Below are 21,221 nucleotides of genomic sequence, written 5' to 3' on the forward strand. Positions count from 1 at the left end.
TGTAAGGCGTTTAGACAGCATAAAGCACTAATAAGTGCTATCTGTTATCATTAACAATCATCATCATCATTATTATTATTATTATTGTCATTAATATTATTAGTGTTATCATTATTATTATTATTGTTATTATTATTGTTCTTCTTCTTCTTTTTCTTCTTCTTCTTCTTTTTCTTCTTCTTCTTCTTCTTCTTCTTCTTCTTCTTCTTCTTCTTCTTCTTCTTCTTCTTCTTCTCTTCTTCTTCTTCTTCTTATTATTATTATTATTATTATTAATATTATTATTACTTTAAAAAATATTAAACTTTCCATAAAACTACTTCTGGGTTTTTTTTGACTGAAGCTTTAATGAAATTCAAGATGGCAGGACTGTCAAAAGATAATAGAGAATTTACATGTGCTTATAAGCACTCAAGAAAAGAAAGAAAGAAAGGGATTAAACAGCGAACAGAAATAGATCTCAAGACTACCTAAAAGTCCCATCCTTAATGACAAACACAGGATATTTACAAAAAAGAATTTACGAGTAGTCAAATGCCAACAAAATACAAATCAATGTTAAAAACAAATATTTGAAAATAACAAGACTGTGATTCAAAAGGAATAAAAAAATATATTATCTCCATTTAATAAAGAAAACATGTACTTGACAACTTCCCTCTATGCTAAGGCAAGTAAATCCATTCCAGGACAAGGACAGAATGACACATCGAATGGTAAAGTTGATATAGGTTATAGAAGACACAGCAAACCCCATTGGAGGCCAAAAGACCTCCCATATTTTGAGTCGCAATCATTTAAATCATCTGTTATTTTCAGTCATTCAAAACGAATAAAATGTTCTTTCAAATACACAAATATTACAATTCTCACAGACGGAGATAAAATTATTTTAATCTAATTACTGTAAGTACTAGGATATAAATTCTCACTAACTCTCTCTCTCTCTCTCTCTCTCTCTCTCTCTCTCTCTCTCTCTCTCTCTCTCTCTCCCCCCCTATCCATCCCCCCCCCCCCCCTCTCTCTCTCTCTCTCTCTCTCTCTCTCTCTCTCTCTCTCTTTCTATCTCCCATAAAAGCATATTTAAATCTATCGATCAGTATGTATAACAGGAAAATGAAAATTGCTTCTTCATTATCACAGAAATGAAAACCACTTCAAATTAATATTAATTCATATCTTAGCATATATGACAAAGTAAATTAATGTGTTTGACAATATCCTTTGAAAGTAATACCATTGAAAGAAATATGACAATCAATGAAATAATATGAACTACATAAAATTGGAAATGACATCTGATAACAAGATAAACAGGTGTCCATAAATACAGAGCACTTTAACAATATGAAAGACGTCCCAAGATGTCAGTGTTGCGTACGTTCACTATGCATTTGACATCTTTGCTTTGATTGCAGCAATCTAAAAGTAAATAGGAAACATTTAACATTTCAAAGGGATTTGAAATAAAAGTACTAAATAAAATAGTCCATTATTCATCAACTTAATTAGCCATAAAAAGAAAAGCAAGTTGGCACTTGATAACGGTTAATTTAGCAATCCAACATTATGTTTTGATGACAATTTGGCAAAAAGAATCATAGCAATATTTGCCTGTTGATATCTTATCTATCATAAGAATTATTTTGATCCTTTATCTGTCTTTTGTGTGAGCTTTAAAATATAAGCATTAATTTAACCAAATATGAATACGACCTGAAATCTACTCTGGGCTTCTGGGTCTATCTCCGAAATAGTGTATATATAAGGGATAGATCAAAGGATAACAAGTAATTTTTACTACCAATAGCATGTAACAGACACTGGATTGTTTGCTTGTTTGTTTTTAAGGGTTTTACACACACGCATTTGGGTCATTTCAGCACCAGTAAAAAGGAAGAAAATGGGATAGTGAAAATAATTCCAGAATTGCAAGAAAAGGTACCAGAGAAAAAGCAAGACAAAGAAGACTGGTTCAAAAAGGGAAGAGATGTAGATTCCAAGAGCACACTATCAATGTATTTAGTTTGAGATCACCAAAAAGTCTCATCCAGACACCAGCACGGGATGCCACTCAGTGCTTACATTTTACATTCAAAACAACAAATATAACAATACACAACAAAGATATGATTTACAAGGAAAAAAATATCATCTCCCAAAACTTAAGCTATACATTTAACTGTTTCCCTCTCAGCCAATGACTCTAACAAGGGAAAGGACATAACCAAGTAATCTCATTCCAAGACAATGACAAAACGCAGGTTGGAGTTACAAGAGACCTCTTTGGCCACTGTGGGAGGTCATTAACCTCACCCAGAGACACTGGATGAATCTGCTTCATGGGTCTAAGGACACATATACTAACATTGTGATTATAGCTATAACCATAACCATGGCCATCTCTCTGTGTTTATTATTGTAGACCTGCCAACCAACTGGTTAACCCTAATAGGGACTTTTTAAAGCGCATGCGACTTAATTGTTTTTATATAAAAAATTATGGCTATATCAAATATTACCAAGATTCACTTGCCTACAAAGAACAAAATAAAAAGGAAATGCCATGAAATCCATCTGATCTTGTAACTTTGTAATCCAAAAAGAATTGTCAGCAGAAAATAAATACATTATACATTTAAAAAAAAATATTTTCAAAGATAAGATTTTCTCAGCCAGGCCAAATCTGGACAAACCTGATAAAGTCGGGATGGTAGGCAAGTCTGTTTTTGATACTAAAGTAGGATAAAGAACCAAGTATTGTAAGCAACCACCCATAACTCTCAACCTGCACTACTAAAAGATTGATAAATTCTAACAGATATTTACCTCTTTATCAGCATACTTCTTTTTTGTCAAGTAAAGTTCAGCTTTCTTTGATTCACCTAACTTGGCATATTGCATAGCCTCTTGAGAAAATCCAACAGCTTCTTTTTCCACACTGGCCAGATAAGCTGTCACAAAAAAAAATTAAAAAATTGACGCGATTGATGGACATGAATATAAAATTGTACGTAAGATCAGCAAAGTCAAGGAAGAGTGAGTGAGAAGCTAATACAAAATCAACATAAAAAGAGACAAAAGACGTTTACCTTCAATGGAAAAATCATATCAGTATTTCAAAATTTTTAGCGAATTTATGAAGTTCAAGAAATCTACCCTCATCATCCATTTAGCATCTTTGCTTTAATTGCAGCTGGAGGTTATTAAACGTAGTCAAAAAGACAAAAGATACAGTTTAATTTTGCAGAGAAATAAAATCCATATCGTATTTAGCTACAAGTAAGTATTTAAGGTTTCAATGTATCTCAACTGGTACCTCCATCTCACTCTACCCACTTGCAAATAAACCTTATTTGAATCAACACATTGGAAGGAATTTGCTTTTTTTCTTTGACCTTGCTGTTCATCAGGCAGTGATTAGGAAGCTGAGTCAAATCTACCAAAAAGTATTTTAGGTTAGCCCAGCATACTATCCATAAGGCTGTTCCAACAGGAAAATGCCACCACATCCAATATATGCTACCACATAATTTTGCCTTCTGCATGTCTTTGCCGTATATTTCACCCTTTTTTTTCATATGGAGTTTTGCGGCTGATCGTAATGATTTGGAGAATCAAGTGATGTACTTAGGCGAAATCCCAGCATGTATAGTTAACTGGGGGACAAGTTTTTCCTGAGCGATCAGGGGTGTGGAAATACTTAACAGTATTTATCATTAATGCTAATAATAACAATTGTTGCATAACTTCATGTGCATTTTATTTTATTTTTTTTGGTTGATTATGACAATTTTTAGTGGCTTTCAACGTTTTTGAGTTGAGATCTCTGTTGTATTCCTTTTTTCTTCTTCTCCTTCTTGCTCTTAAAAGTGTATATGTACAAATTGCATCAGCATCTCAATAAATCTTTGCATTTTTGAACAGGCATAATTTGTCATTTCTGACATAATTTCACTTTTTTTTGGGCATAATTTGGGGGGAAAAATGGCATTTTTTGGAGGGACAGCCATAAGGTAACAAAAACTACAAAAACTGGGGGTGTGGGAGTATCCAACTTCGTGGACTTTAGAAGATGATCCCATTTAAATGTGTTAATATATTTAATCCAAATAACTGTAAATTGTAAAAATTTTAGCATACCTTTCCAAGCTTCAATTCCTCCTTCCCGCAATTTCTTCTGTTGCAATTCTACTCTCTCTTGCAGCAGAGCACTCCTTTGCCTCAGGTTTTGTGTCTGAGTCACGCTGAGGCTGTCTTTCAACTGAGCAATCTATTAATGATTAGTGAAAGTAAACCCACTGATAAGCTGATAAGAATCAAAATTTTTAAAAACGAAAAGAATACAACACACACAAAAAAAACCCAAAACAAAAACAAAAAGAAATAGACAAAGAATAAAAACAAAACAAATTTATTGAAAAAGTAAAAACTACACGCAAAATCAAAGTAAAGGATATTTCACTACCCAGAAGAAAACGATGTTACAGTTACAATGAGCATTGTGTTACATATCTATTTTTTATAATATGCGTGAATCAATCTGACATAAATACCAAGAAGAACTAATTCGATAAGTAATCTTAAATTTAAACACAAGGCTAGAGATATTTACAGAGATCAAACGTAAAAATAATGGTAATCGGTTCATGATGTCCAGATGCTTTCTAAGTATAGTGAAATTAATAAGAGAAGAAGGCATTCTTTACTTATGCCATACTATCTTCCCTGATTTATTTGGTTGGATTTTATAATATGAAATGTAGTGAGTAGATGAGTGCCAGAAGACAAAAGAACAAAAAAAAGAGTTTGCAGAGACGGGAGTCAAACTCGGGACCAAACTGATATGGCAAAATCTGCCAGACTACCAGTGGGACATCCTACAATCAATGTCATTCACCACTCAAGAGAAAAATAAAGTGGTTTCACAGGTTATGTCTATCTAGAGCTCTTCCTCATAAGCAGAATTACACCATTAGCCAAAACTGTGGAAGTTGAACAGGCCAGCAATTAAGCTATTAACTTTCTCCTCTGCACAAACATATAACATAAAGACAATTTGGACATATGAAATCTCTGATGTACCAAATGAATATAATTTCATTTCGTGTTATTATTAGCATATGTGCCTGCTCCTCTCACTTTTCTAAATTTATGTTGCCTGGCAGCTTTTAACCAAGACATGAATATTGTAGAGCCTTGTAAAACAGCCATGTTTGGGAACAGTCCAGATTAGGCGGTATAATTGGTGACATAAGGGATACTTTTATGCAGCATCTAATCCAATTGGTACTCTTGGTGATCATCTTTAGGTTGGTGATGAGCGAGGTTGGATGTATAATGGTGAGGAGTGGGGGTAGTATAAAGATCCCTCTTAAACTCACAACTGGTTCAGACGTTTCATGCCAGTCAACCACTCCTTAACAAGTTTTAAGAGGAATCAATGGAATTTCAAAACCTATGGCGTCATCACTCCATATACAAGACACAATGGCTTCAAGGTGAAAGAAAAAGATGAGAGCCAAGGTAGCAGGTAGATGTAAAACAAAATGCAAGCCTAATGGAGAGTCATTCAAGTGAAGAAATTGATCCAATGAAAATTGATCAAAATCTTTCTTCTTTACTTTTCTCAGTAAAAAAGTCAAAGAAACATTGATTAAACATAATTGAGTTAAACAATTTTATGTGTATAAAAAGACATTGGTGTGACAAAAACAAATTTAATCAAATGAAAATCAACTTTTTAGTTATCCGTCTTCTGGAGCATTTAAAATGGAGAAAACTTTCTATGCCTGTAAATTAAATGAGATCAAGTTAGACCGGGTCTATATATCTTAAATGTGCTCAACTTTCCACAAAAAGTAATGTCTCTAGCCCCAATTATATTAGTACTTTTTATTTAAAAAATAATGTAAACAGCCATTTACCTGCTTATCCAGAGTTTGTTTCTCGAAGCGTAAAACTTCCATACAGATGGTTCCACCACTGAAAAGAAAAAAAAAAGTAATTGTAGCATAAAATTTGAGATGCCAATAAGGCTAAAAGAGCACCTTTCTAAAAATCCCCCATTTCTCTTAACTCCACTTGGAATGAAGTGTGCAAAAACAAAATTGCAAAACATTATCAATAACAATAACAAAGTTAACAAAGGTAAGCAATGTGTTGAGATGAATTCCCGAAAAATTACAACAAAGAAGATATGAATTAAAAATAATATTATAATCGAGATCATTTGTCTTGAAGGAGATTTTTATTTCATTTTGTAGTATCAAATTATAAAAGTATAATAAATTGTGTGGTCCAGACATTTTTTAATGATAAAATAGGAGCAAATAATAATGAGGGTTGGTGACAAATAAAAGAAATGTCCGAAAAGAAACAGGAAAATTGACATAACTTTTGAACCAAAAAAACATTTTTTCAGTTTGTAAACACAGAAACATAGGAAATCAATTTTCTTTCTTCTGAAATGTCCGTACTAACAATGAATTCATTATTAAACGCTATTCTTTTTAAGATGGTGACTCCAATTACATAATGGTCAAAGATAGAGTTCAGAACTGCAATTCGCTTTTACTGTCCCCGCAGTTTTTGCCATTTCAAACGCCAAAATTTGCCATAAAAAATGGTAAAATTTGCTGCTAGTTTTACAAAAATCAAACAATTAAAACAACATGTACGGTAAAAAATTGACACAAATAGGGAATTTTGTAGAATATTGATGTCACAACATGTCAACATGAATTTATTTACATTTTGAACGGTTTGAAATAATACTATAATAATAATAATAATAGTCATAGTAAGTAAGTAAGTAAAAAAAAGAAGGAAGTAATCAAAATATTCAATTAACTATTTAGCTTCTTAAAATTTGGGAAATCAAAGTGAACAATCGCATAAAAATAAAAAATTCAAAATTTGAAAAACTAATTAAGGAGAGGAAAAAAATAACTATTCACAAGGAAAGAGAAAAAAATCCATTTTCCAATGGGGGCACATTAAATTTGTATTCTCTACTTACTATCCAAATTTGAGCATTATTATTATTGCTTTATATTTCAATATAGACCTAATGGGTTTTTGAATGAAAAACATGGAAAAATCATGAAAAAAGGACGCGTGAGCTCTTCAGTAAAAAGAAAGAAAAAAGGCGAAAAACAAAGCTTGGGATTTCCAATAGCCTAGGCTAGGCCATAGAGGTGGGAGGCTAGGCCTAGACATGTTTGTCCGTTATTTAGTGCCAATTTTGGATGCTAGCGTTGAAAGTCGCCGTCTTTTCACAATTTTTCATAGCTTTTGTTGTTTTTTTTAAAACAAAAAATCCTCAATTTAGCTTTAAAACAGCGAAAATTGCGACATTTTGCGGCCAAATAAAAATCTGCGGTTTTTTGCGGTCAAGGGTGAAATTTGCGGCTGTGAAAAACTGCGGGGACAGTTTTTATCTAAAAAAGGAAGAAAATCCTAAGACATTTATCATGAAATAACCAATACATATGGTAGTAAGAATGCAATGTTTAAGTTTAAATACTAACGAAAGAGTGAAAATGGAGAGGCCTCGTATAGGAACGATACAGACAATGGACGTTTCGGGTACAAACCCTTCATCAGCAAACATTTGTTTTCCACGTTAATTTGTGTATTGTTGTGCTGACGAAGGGTTTGTACCTGAAACGCCCATTGTCTGTATCGTTCCTTTACAAAGCCTCTCCATTTTCACTCTTTCGTTAGTATTTTCACGATTACAGGCTTCAGGCAGCCCCTACCGTTTTCTACTTTTTAATGTTTCAGGTTTATCAGGGGTGTCCTTGTATCAAAGACAGTCGTACAACTCAAAAAATCTTAACCCAAGTCTGGTTGGCCAAAAACGTCAAAAAGTGTTCAGAACGCTTTTCAAGTCATCGAGATCATCATAGTGATAAGAAAGTAAAGATTTGGGAGCTTTGAAATTGAACATTTCATGAAGCACTTTTTGTGAAATTGTTGATGACAAATTGAGGTACGTATTGGAAAGTTTATGCCATGTGGGTTCCAAATGCTAACAGAATAATATGAGTGGAAGTTTCTTAAAATCTTCTGGATTGGTGTGCCAAACAGCTTAGTCGAGACATGCATCATTGTAGGGCCTGATTTCAAGCAAAAGCATGATCTGAAATGTTTAGTTTATGACTTTTACCTGCTTGAGCCCTTAAGGTGCCATTTAGGGTGAAGAGTTATAAGGCAGAAGAAAATCTTGTTGAAGACATTCAAAGCTTGGTTTTCAAAGCTTGAAGAACAATTATTTCGGTTGGGTTCTATTCCCACTGGCAAAAATGCCTTGATCTGCATGGTAACATTACCGAAAAGTAGCTAAAGAGTGAGTCTAAATCACATGTGAGATTCAAGGAATGTATTTAAAAATCTTTTGAGTTATGACAAGATTCCGTTTTCTTTTTGGATAACCCTCATATGACTGATACAAAAACATAGACAAAATAATACAAAACAGTTGATAAACAAGAATAGCAGGTTTCCCAAATCGGATTCATAAATATTAACAAGAGTTAATCCACTTCCAATTATTAATTTTCCACATTATTTAAAAATCAAAACCAAAGCAGATTTCTCACAACTATCATTTTATTTCCCCAATATCAAATAGACCACACTGAAATATAAAGCAATATTTCACAACAATAGAATGCATATCTGCAACCTTGCTACATGAGACATTTGTTTTCCTAAAATACATTATTTAACCTTTATTTCAAGTAAACACAAGCTACAATATATAAAAAAAGTAGCGATAACATAAAAATTAAGAATGAGCAATTTAAGATATGTATATGTTTTATGTTTTAAAGGGTTTTACAGCGCTTGCAACACATTTAGGTAATTTCAGCTCCAGTAAAAAGGAAGAAAATGGGATAATCAAAAAATTATAGATTTAAAATTCAAAGCACAAGAGAAAAGGTAAGACAAGTGGGAAGGGTTCAAAAAGGGGATAGGTGAAAATTCAAACAGCACACCGTCAGTGTACTTAGTTTGAGATCACCTAGAAGTCTCATCCAGACATAAGCACAGGATCTCACTAAGAGAATACACTTACAGATCACACCAGTGTCTTCGTCAATAAACCGCAGGTCGTTTGCAGATATGCAGGAAAAAGAGGAAGAAGATTGTTATACATTCAAAGTAAAAATACAACAGTAACAGCACTTAACAGAGATATGATTTACAAGGAAATAGATATCATTTCCCAAAATTTTAACCATACATTTGACTACAAAACCTAGTAATCTCAAACCATGACAAAGACAAAAAGCAAGTTGGAAAACTGATATAGAGGGATAGAAGACACAGCAAGTGATCTCTCTGCCTATTATGGGATGTTTAATAATCCCAAAAGAATAAAAGTAAAGTAAGTTCCATGTCTGAACCAGATGCTGGGGATTGTCCCATTTTGTGGCAATATATTGGGTCAATGACAGAATGTGGTAAGAGGCTCTGTTCCCATTCATATTGCCTACTATACTTTCATCAGATTTAAAGAGGCTCAGCTGCCCATTTAATGCTAGATGAACAGATTGATGGGGGAGAAAAACTTTCCCGACCTGGGACTGAGCTTAGTCCTCCGTGTTCGGAAGTAGGTTAGATGAAAAGAAACAGATAGCAAGACAAAATAAAAATTGAAGAAAAACAAGTATACAGGGCAGTTCTCTTAGAATCAATCCCTTGTGACTGTAAAAGGATGTCGACTTTAAGCAAAGTTTGGTAAATAATGAAGTCAGTCAAACATAACACATGTATTGGCTAAGCTTGCATTGCCTTTCAACATCTAAAAATAATAACCAATGAGCTTGACTTGACACATGACCCAGCCAATGCCATCTTCTTCTTCTTTTTATTTGGCTTTCAATGCTAGTGCAGTCAGCTTTCTTTAATAGATCCACTGTTTTAATTTTTGTATGCCAAAATAGTTTGAAAATTCTTTAGAGACACTTGTTTTGAAATGTTTCTAGTTTCTGTATTATGGAGGATGTCATTTTCCAGCTTTCACTTCTGTAAAGCAGTACACTTAGGACACTGATTTTGTATATTTTCAGTTTAGTCTTTCTCATAATTTGATTTGATTTCCAAAAGTTTTTCAGCATGCCAAAAGCCTGGTGTTTTGCATTCCTATCATTTGTTATTTTAGATCCAAGGTAGGGTACTCTGTTACCTCGTCAATTACATGCTCATTTATCCTAACTTCACTATCATGTCTCATGTGATTAGTGAAAAAAACAACAAAACAAAAAGTTCAAACCAGTCAATTTAATTTGAGTCGAGTGATCTAATTACATCTACTTAAAAATATTGAATAGGCATTGGTAGAAGATAACTGCCATATAGTATAGTGTAGCATGTCTGACTTGTAATCAGAAAGTCTAAGGTTTGATCGTCGAGGAAGGGTGATTTTTCGGGATGTTTACATAGTGTATTTTCTTTTCTAATGTGTTTGAAACTGTCACATTCAACCTTTCCTTTTGAGAATACATCAACTGGACAACATTAAAAAACAAAGAATTCAATAAATTATGACATTATTCTCATGGCATTATTTTGTCCATGCAAAACATGACAGGCACTAAAATATTAATATTGAAAGAAACGGTTAAGCAGGTGTCTTGGACTTGTGTGTGAACCAACAATTTCCAACAAAGACATTTCTCCTTACGACAAGGCACATAAAGAAGACCTGTTAGAAGAGGAAAAACAATTATTTTTCTTGTAGAAAAACAATGGTATCAAAATTTAAATTGTATTTAAAATGTTAGAAATATCTTTAAAATTATTTATTTGCTTAATTTGAGAACTAGATTTTAAAGACATTATTAATTACTTTCGTGGGTTGAATGATATACACAGCCGTATATTTAATTAGAAATCTTTCACTTTAGCTTTCTCGCCACTCACCCCAACAGTTAATTTATGCAAATGACTCAACTTCAATGATGGGGAGACCACCATGTGTTTATGTCATAACAGATGTCCAGAACATGAGGAATGGCCATTAATTATCTCTGCAGGTAAAATCACCGCTTGGGTTTATTGTCAATCAGGAAATAGGACAATTTTCATAAAATCACTAATTTTTACACTGCAATTGTTGACCATACACTTCTATATTTTTCTATTTTATATGGATATAACACCCGCATTTTCACCATAAAGACGCAATTGTTTTCATTGATATCAAGAAATGGAGAGTGTATTTTATTCTTCCTTGAACAATCTATATTATTCGTTTTTTAAAAATCAACATGAAAAATATCTAAAACCAATAAAATATTTCAAATATATATATATATATATATATATATATATATATATATATATATATATAATATATAATATATATGTGAGTTTTGTTGCCCTAACACTTAGTGGGGAATATAAGAGTAATAATCTACCTTTAATATGGTATTTATTTCAAAGATTTAGAATGAAATCTTTTTGCATATTTAATGTATAAATACATCCTGTTTATTTCCTATAACTTTTAGAAAGATACGTCATTCCGTCTTCAGGATTTGCGGCTGTGTATACCATTTTCCTAAGCATGATTTATTGAGTCTTAAATACAGAAGTAAATTTACTTGGTTGAACAATTGTACATTTCAAATGATGTTTCATGGTGCGCTTTGAACTCAAATAGAGATTTGAACTTATTCTATTTGTATTGTCAAATTATGATATTCATATATGCTTTTATAATTCTGTTTTTAGAAAATATCTGTGGATTTTTTTTTCTTCTCAAAATTACATAAGCTTTGGCAAATTTGAATGTAACATCCTAGGGACTAACAGAAATGCATCAATACTCACTTTTAAAAGGAATCAACCAATGTATATTCAGCCACACACGAGCTCTCAAAAATAAGAATGATTAATCTCTGAATTCTCGTCGAAAGCAAGGTCTCTCTTGGAATGTGCATGAATATTTATCAGATAACCAAAAAATCAACAATTAACAACAAAACAACAACAACAAAGCCTGACTAGAAATTAATTGAGAGATCTGTCTCATCTTCAGTTTTATATTTAACTGCAAGACATAGATGTGTTTATTGAAAAGAAAAAAAGAGAAAAGAAAATCTAATAAAACTTTGAACAAAACAACACCATAACAAGATGAAAATGTTAAATTAAATAACAAACATGAATAATTTTAAACTGAGCAGCAGAAAAAAGCATTATATAGATAAAATATGCTGGGTTTCCATAGTACATTAAACCAAGTTTATAATGATTCTAAAAAATTCAGAAGAAATATTATTGTTAAAAGTTGGCACTGATATCCACTAAAGTGGTTTATCTGGTCCTCGATATGCCCCTCACTCAATGTAGATCCTACAGAACATGAATTTTCTTCTTTTTTCAAAGTCCATGTCAGTATTGTTTTCATCCTAGTTTAAAGCTGTTAACCTTTTATTCTTCTCTTATTTACTGAGGTATTTTGTTCCTTAGTCTATGGATAAAAACTGAAAATATTTTACTCAAGTCTAAATTTTAAAATTTTTAGTTGAGTGTCACCTCTTGTCTTGTCATTAAGTCGCAAACCATTATAAATTCATAACCAAAAAAATATAACAGTGCATAACAGATTATTTATGAAGAAAAAAATACCACCTCCCAAAACTATAACTATACATTTGACTGTTCACCTCCCAGCCAAGGACTCTGGACAGGGCCAGGAAAAACCAAACAATCTCATTTCAAGACAACGACAAAAAGAAAATTTGAAAACAGAAAAAGGAGGATAGAAGACACAGCAATTGACATCTCTGCCCACCAGTTGATATTTTGAGGCAGAGAAATGGGACAAATTACAATAAAACATCATTATGAATGTCACTCTCTGATAAACTTGTCGTGATTAGCCGGAGACTCTGTCACAAGTAGAGAAAATTCAATTACCTGAAATTTTGTCCCAGTTTGCCAGGTTTCCCTATTGGAAATTTTGGATTTCGAGGCCTCACTGTATCAGCAAGGTAGGATGACTCTTCTTTTAATTGAAAGTTAAAACATAAGAGAGAGAGAGCGATTTTACAAATGAATTGTTTAGCCACTGAAGTAGGAGTCAATAAAGCCCAAAGAGTAGGGATTTAGAATGAGCCAGTCTTTTTTGATTGATTAAAAAGGTGTTTTCTAGACTGAGGTTTCACTGACGTGTTGTTAGATTATTTTTCACATCAAGTATCTATCAGATAAATATTGTTTTAAAGTTGATATATTGATAACTATATTGTCTTTCGTGACAACTGAAATATTCAATACTAAGCAACTTGAACTTACTTTGCATGTGACTATTAAATCAGATCAGTCTAATGCTTTTTTTTTTTTTGGGGGGGGGGGGGGGGGGGTTATATACATAGTACAAAAAGCAAATTGGAAACTACATAATGTACTGAAACGATACAATCTATATTTACACAATACATGATAAAAGCAAAGATGACAAAACAGTAATAGTGACTATGATCTTCAAAGCCACTCTTCCAAAAATTAAGAAAGAAAAGCTACTCATAATCAAATACAAAATAGTGCATCAACTCTTCAAACGAATCCACTCACAGTTCAATTTGTAATGATTGAATCTCCATTTTTGTTCATTCAAAGCATCTGAATCCGTCAAACTGTGTTTATTACTACTGACATTATTTTTTTTTTAAAAAGAAGAAGAATTAAATAATTCATCACACTGACCTATTTGCTGATTGACTGCATTCACAGCACCTTAAATTTTGGGTAAACATACTTAGAGTCACGATAACTGTTTAGATTTTTAACCGATTGAATTGAAACTATATGATAGACAACCCCCCCCCCCAAAAAAAAAAAACAAAAAAAACAAAAACAAAAAAAAACCCCAAAAAAACATTACAAAAGACCCCAACTTATCTCAGCCCTCTGAATTATAAATTTCATATTGATGATAAAACAATTATATAATTTCAGGCAAATGTCTGAAAATAAAATAAACGTCGAAATGTTATGTCAAATTACAAAATATCCCCATTGTATTCTGTTTCTCATATGTCCATAAAAGTTGTTTTTTTTTATATCTCAATAAAAAAATGTATTACTTTCATTTTAGTAGGGTAGTTTTTTCCTGAATCAAACCCCAATTATTTTTTATTTTTTGTTTCATCTTCAGTAACTGGCTGTGACCACCCAGCATATACCCTCTGCAATGCGTTACATGAAGTACAGTTCAGGGGATTATTGATTCCCTTCTCATAGGACAATACTTTGATTACACTTCTGTCATTATTTATAACCTGAAGTTGTACCCATTATTCACTCAAAGTGATAATTTGGGCAATATAGCCCAGGTAATTCTTTCTGGCTAAATTAACAAAGTAAAAATTTCAACAGATGAGAAAGCAGTTCAGTTTTCCAATCAAGTCATCACTAAGGTCCACAAAATAAGGTCACTCAAAGCAAAATCTGAGTAAAACACAAATTTAATCATAATTTATTAAATATTTCTTTTAATAATGCATTGTTCTTATCAGTATTATAAGTAATCATATATCATTTCTGATTTCGTGTTAATTTAGATTTTTAAAAACAATTATTTAAATGTTTTAAATTCTATCTATCTATTTAGTTTGAGTATTGCATCGTCTTTATCATTTCTCTCCATATTCATTTATCGTCTATTTTGCTATTTTCTTTTCTTTTAAAGTCATTTATTTATTTATTTATCATTTGTTTTGTTTTGTTTTGTCTTTTATTTTTTTTATTTTTGTGTTTTATTTTAGTGGGGTTTTTTCAATCTTTATTATAACAATGCTAAAATAATCCTGAGCCCATAAGTTAGCCACATTGTACAAATAATTCTACGGCTATTTTGGCCACATTGCCCAAATAAATGAAAGCTCCCTTATTTATTTTCTTAATTAAACAATGACGAAAATTCATACAATTGTAAGTTAAATTGAACAATGTCAAGATGGATAATTTGAGAAACCATGAACTGAGTATTATTGATAAATACCTTTTAAGAAAAGAAAATAAAACAGTTATAACTATTAGTGTATAATACAGCTTTAGTTCATCATCTAATATTTGTCGGCTATGGTAACCTATGATGTCCGTCTTCCTCAGGGAAAATCAAGAAAGGTCGAGAATTATTTATAAAGAATAACTTTATAAGTTGCATCATAAATTGCGTTTTTATGGGATTAAACTGTTTTTTTCTGAAGTAAAAAAAAAGTAAGTAGAAAAATAAAATATCAAACAATCACTCTATAAAGCATGGGTGAATTTATTTGCCACCTTTCATACTTCAGATTTAGTGGGCATTAATTGTTTTGTTTTTTCAATATTGTTAGTAAGTTGAATGGCAAACAAATAATTTAACCTTTGCCCCCCCCCCTGTCATAGAATCCTACCTTATTTCTTTGCACCAAGGGGTGCAACTCCGCATAAATTATGTGTTATATATTTTTAAAATTATTTATGAGATAACTACCCATGCTATTTCAATGAAATAAAAAGATAAAGGAGGGGAAAAGAATAAACTTTCATAAAATTCTCCATCATGTATATCAATATTATCATCATCAAGCTGGTCACGAAGTAAATCAGTCAGAAAGTTGAACGCCATTTTGACCAAGAAAAATTTCAGTTTGAACTATTGTAAGTTTGCAATCATGGAGAGTTCTGAGATAAAATTTATGTTTAATGAAAGGGAATTCATCCAGGAATTTAATGCAGAAAACTGTAATACTCTTCAGTTTATTTTACGGCCGTTACATGAAGTAAAATGAGAGGCAGTAATAGCAATTCAAAGGTGGGTTGATAATGGGTGATAATGGGGTAAGCTAGTACATTCAGCAGGTGAAATAAAATTTGTGATATTGAAAAGGCAACACAACAATTTGGTGAATGGATAAAGCAAGCTATATGGTTATCTTACCTGTTGGACTTTTGTGCCTGTGACAAAGATAAATATATATTTTTTTAAACCCGCTGAATTAACGAGTACAGAAAACATGAAGAAACAATGAAACATGATCAAAAGGATTATAATTAAACCAAAAAAGAGATACAATTATTTCAGAGAATGACAAAAGTTAACTACAGATATTTTGCACACATTAATTCTTCCTTTGATATAAAAAAATGATTTAGACAACAGTAATTCTCTCTAATCAATAGCTATAAAAACAGCAACAAGATCATTTTGTTTTTGGAAAAAAAAAAATTGAACCAAAAGCATTTCTTGTAACATAAATCTGTTTTAATAACTTAATCAGTCCAAACATTTTTCGATTACCAACTTCATGAAATTTTCTCTTAACCTTACTTATGGATTCTACTTACAAAAAAGTGAGAAGATTACAAAAATGAAAGCAATGTCAATTTCTTACAAAGTTCTAATACCACCTTTACCTTTATGTGCAACCAAAAGTAAGTGTTTATATTTATTGTAATATTAACAACAGATCAAGATGAATATCATAAAAATATATGTATATTCAAAACATTTAATAATAAATAATAATGTAAATCACTTTTACTACGCCATTTCCATATACAAACAGCTCTAGGCTTCAGTGACCAGTATCATTTTATTTTTACTGGATTGTATGTTTCAGCACCAGTGGAATGGATAGGAACAATGAAGAAGATTTCTTCTTCTTCTAGGTTCCATGCCTGGTCCAGGCTTCGGATACTGCATGAATTATCTCTCTCCATTCCTCCCTGTCTCTTGCTTTTTCAAACAGCTCTTGGATTGTTAGGTTGGTGAAGCCCTTCAGTTGGTCTATGAGTGTTTTTCTTTGTCTCCCCCGGGCGCGTTTACCAGGTATTTTTCCACAACTTGCCAGGTATTCATTCTTATCTTTCCTTACTATGTGTCCGAAAAAGGATAGTTGTTGATCCGCTATTAAGGGCATTAGTTTCCTTTGTTGGTATGTTTGTTTTAGCACTTCTTCGTTCGTTTTGTGTGCAGTATACGATATTCTCTGCATCCTTCTCAAACACCACATTTCAAAAGCTTCAATGTTCTTTTGTGTTTCTGCATTTGTAGTCCAGCTTTCGCATCCGTATAACAAGATTGGCCACACATAGCACTTCAAGACTCGGAATCTAATCCCGAACGACATCTGTTTGTTTTTCAAAATGTTTCCGAGGTCCATGAAGGCCTGTTTGGCTTGAGTTATTCTTGCTCGTATGTCTCGGTTACATCTTCCATCTGTTGTCACTATTGAACCTAGGTATTTAAAACTTTCTACGTTGGTAAGTTGCTCACCGTGAATCGTTATATTGCAGGTGTTGTTGTTTTCGGGGTTTTTCTGTATTACCATGCATTCCGTTTTGGTGATATTCACTTCCATTCCCTTGGCTTCACTATCTACTACCACTTTGTCGACAATCTTTTGAAGTTGGATTTCTGATGTTGCAATGAGTACCGTATCGTCTGCGTATCTTATATTATTTATGTTGTGACCTCCTACTTTTATTCCCTCCATATTAGTTATGCCCCTCATGATTGTTTCTTGGTATAGATTAAACAGATCTGGTGAGGCAACACACCCTTGACGGACTCCTTTCTTAATAGGAATGGAATTTCCTGTAGAGTTTCCGATTTTGATAGATGCCTGCTGGGTGTAGTATAATGTTTGCATGAGTCTGAGGTCTTTCACATCAGCGCCAATGGAGTGCAGTTGTTTTAGTATTTCTTCGTGGCGTACTCTATCAAAAGATTTTTTGTAGTCGACAAAACAGAGGTATAGTGGGGTCTGAACCTGTATAGCTCTTTCACTTAAAACAAGGAGGAGGTATATTGCGTTCCTTGTCCCTCTGTCAGGTTGGAATCCATATTGTTCTTCTGCGATTTCGGGGTTAATCTTATTCCTTAGCCTGTTGATAATTATACGCAACAGTATTTTGCTGATGTGGCTTATTAAACTTATAGTTCTAAAATTTTCGCATCTGACTGCACCTGCTTTCTTTGGTATTGCTATGAAAATAGAGTTACAGAGATCTTCTGGAATTTTCCCAGTGTTGTATATATTGTTGAATAATATGTGAAGTTCATCAATTGCTAGATCTCCTAGGCTTTTTAATACCTCTACAGATATTTCATCAGGGTCTGTTGCTTTACCATCCCTCATTCGTTCCATGGCATGTTCAATTTCACTTTTGGTGATGTTTGGTCCGCTTAATGGTTCTTTGACTTTCAGTGGTGGTTCATTTCTATTTGGATCATTGTACAGTTCGCCTATGTATTCTACCATCGGCTTTCTATATGTTGTTCTTCAAATAGCAGTTCCCCTTGTTTGTTTTGGATACAACTTCCTGCTGCTTTGCTTTTCCTTTTCCCTGATAGTTCTTTTATTCTTTGGTGAGCTTGTTGGGGGTTGGGTTTGTATTCTCTTTCGATTTCGCAGCATTACCAGTCTAGATAGTTCTTGTGTGCCTCGATGCATTTGGATTTAATGTGGTTGTTCAATGTTTGGTATTCTGCAGACCCTCTGTTGCATTTTCGTCTTTCTTCAAATAGGTTTAGAATTTCATTTGTCATCCATTCCTTTTTGCTGTTTATTTGAGCTATTGGTAAATGCTTTTCTGCAGTTGCTTTGACACACTTTTGGAATATATCAAATTGTTTTTCACATTTTTCGTTATCAGGTTCACTTTGGCTTTGTATCATGAGTGCATTTTCAAATTCTTCTCTCATTTTTGTTTGTATGCCATTGTCTTTGCATAACCTGTAATCCCTCTTTATTCTACCAGCTGTTCTCTGAATAGCTTTAAACTTTATCCTTACTGTACAAACAACTGGGACATAGTCACTGTCTACATCGGCGCCTGGGTAGGTTTTGCAATTTAATATGCCATTTCTGAATCTTGATGATACTGCTATAAAGTCTATCTGGTTCCTTGCTCTGTCCCCTGGTGATTGCCATGTCCAGGTTCTTCTTGGGTGTTGTTGAAACCAGGTGTTTGAAATCATTAATTTATTTGTTCTACACCAATCTGCCCAGATGTTTCCTCGTTCATTTCTGTCTCCGAGTCCATGTGGTCCGATTATGTCACCATCTCTGCCTCTGCCAATCTTAGCATTTAGGTCCCCCATTACCATAAGGACTTCTTGTGATTTACACATTCGTTTTGCTTTTTCTAGTGAATGGTAAAACTCTGTCATATCTGCATCTGTCGCCTCTTCTGTTGGTGCATAAACTTGAATAATATTGGTGTCAACTACAGGTCCTCTTAGCTTAACCAGCAAAACTCTGTCTGAGATTGCTACGTGCCCTTTGTAAAATTTGGTTGATTGTCGGTCTAAGATCATCCCTACTCCTTTTTGGAAAGAGGTTCCACCACTCCATATGATCTTATATGTCGTGTTGTTTTCTTGTTTTGACATGGTTCCCTGCTCTTTCCATCTCATCTCTGCCAGGCCAAGAATATTTATTTGGAGCCGTTTCATTTCTTTTAGAATGTTGTTTAGTTTTCCTTTTTGGGCACAGGCCCTGACATTCCATGTCCCAATTTTGGTTTTGTCACATTTGTTAAATTTATTTCGCCTAGTAACTGGCTGACGGTTCGGTGTGACCTGACGAACATCACGCTCCCAACCGAGCGAGGCAGCAGTCTTCCGTGAAAACATGCTCCCCTTTACGCTGTCACCGTTTAACTTTTTGGACTTATTCATGCAGTTAACTCGGCAAAGTTACAAGAATGGTTTGCCATTGCCTATTCTTGTCGCCCTCTGCAGTTGGCCAGCTTGACCTGTTACCGTTCGACACCACGAAGAGGTTGCAGTAGGGCTTGATGATGATCTATCTTTGCAGACTTGGGATCATCCATTTGTCGAACGAAGAAGATTTACAGGCCTGTAAATAATCTTTCCCAAAATTGTCAATTTTTTAAAACCATCAGCTACCTCTATAGACATTAATATTTTTTTTATAATTACGACCTTATTATTATTATTATTATTATTATTATTATTATTATTATTATTATTATAACAAAGAAACAAAAACATCCGTTTTGGTTCTGAGTTAATTATTTACTTTTACTTGTAAAATGTTTTTGCCAAAATTCCTCCAGCAATGTTCCGGCTAATAATTGAAAAATACAAAGAAATAACAATATATGATATTGTTTGTCAGAACCTATTACAAAGAAATATAACATTTTATTGTGTTAAATCATGTGTGGAGACATCGATGATTGGGAACATTGCAAATGTGTGTTAAACAACTGGCGCAAAAGAAAGAGCCAACACGAGCGCGGTGAATGAGAGTGAGAGACATGAAGAGGGGAATCCCCATGACTGTCGTACTCATGCAGTGGATGAAGTAAAAGAGTGCAAGAGATGGTTTAAATAATCATCCAGGGTTTTTGCAGGGTTTTTTGCTGTTATTTTTTTTTTTTTTTCGTTAAGTAGAAACTTTCTTAAAATTTATTTTATCTATGATGTTCCTTGTGGTGGAAAAATATTGGGTTGTCGAATTTCAGACAATTGTTCGAGAATTTACAGACCTGGATTTAAAAGGCCTGTCAAATCAACATTATCATTTTTATAAATTAATGAATCTATTCATTTCTTCTTTTTTTTTTGTAATAGCATGCATACTACACTGTTTGACTCTTATGTTGTCACTATAAATTATAATAATATCATTAAAAATTTTAAAGATTCACAATGTTGATTGATGAAACATTATTTTTGCAACAAGTCTTATTTCCATTCATTATATTTCTAAGAATTCACATCTTCGTTTTTGACTCATTTAAAAGATGATCTGATGCCACATCAAATCAGGAGAGGAAAAAAGAGAACAGATTCTGGAGACTGGAAGTCGAAAAGAGAGATATGATTTGAATACGGCTATTGTTATTTATCAGGTTTAACTCCAAATCGATGGGCACAATATTACCCTTATTCGACAATGTTTTTCTACTCAATCAACCTTCAAACAGTTTTTGAAATCACATTAAACAATCAGCATTACAGAAAAACAGTTAGGAAAAAAACTGATTACCTTTGTATCCATTTGACTCTGAGAAAAAAAAAAAAAAACAATAACAGATGAAAACATTGAATGTTTTTATACATCAGCATATATTGAGTTGTAAATTCATGGTAAATAAATGACAAATTTGTAAAGATAAGGATAAGATTTATTATCAACGAAGCTGACCTCTCTATTACCATTTTAAAACAGAGA

The 21,221-nt window shown here is 32.9% G+C and overlaps 1 protein-coding gene across 4 annotated transcripts in view; it reads right to left on the reverse strand.

The window, feature by feature from the left end:
* Window positions 1-327: 327 nt before the first annotated feature.
* Window positions 328-21,221, reverse strand: part of LOC144980932 (coiled-coil and C2 domain-containing protein 1-like) — a 57,261-nt gene continuing 36,367 nt past the window's right edge. For 2 of the 4 annotated variants that reach the window (XM_078928896.1, XM_078928884.1), the window contains exons 24-29: window positions 21,036-21,053; window positions 15,950-15,966; window positions 5,928-5,985; window positions 4,144-4,273; window positions 2,830-2,954; window positions 1,241-1,422 (exon numbers count right to left, since the gene is read on the reverse strand). In XM_078928896.1, the coding sequence (XP_078785022.1) occupies window positions 1,387-1,422; window positions 2,830-2,954; window positions 4,144-4,273; window positions 5,928-5,985; window positions 15,950-15,966; window positions 21,036-21,053 (384 nt within the window). In that variant the 3' untranslated portion in view covers window positions 1,241-1,386. Of the gene's footprint in view, window positions 1,423-2,829; window positions 2,955-4,143; window positions 4,274-5,927; window positions 5,986-10,568; window positions 10,718-15,949; window positions 15,967-21,035; window positions 21,054-21,221 lie in introns of those variants that run through there. The other 2 variants (XM_078928905.1, XM_078928916.1) reach the window with 2 other exon arrangements.

The sequence above is a fragment of the Berghia stephanieae genome, chromosome 1, assembly GCF_034508935.2.
Source record: "Berghia stephanieae isolate SIO BIC M18660-M18661 chromosome 1, UCSD_Bste_1.3, whole genome shotgun sequence".
NCBI lineage: Eukaryota > Metazoa > Mollusca > Gastropoda > Nudibranchia > Aeolidiidae > Berghia > Berghia stephanieae.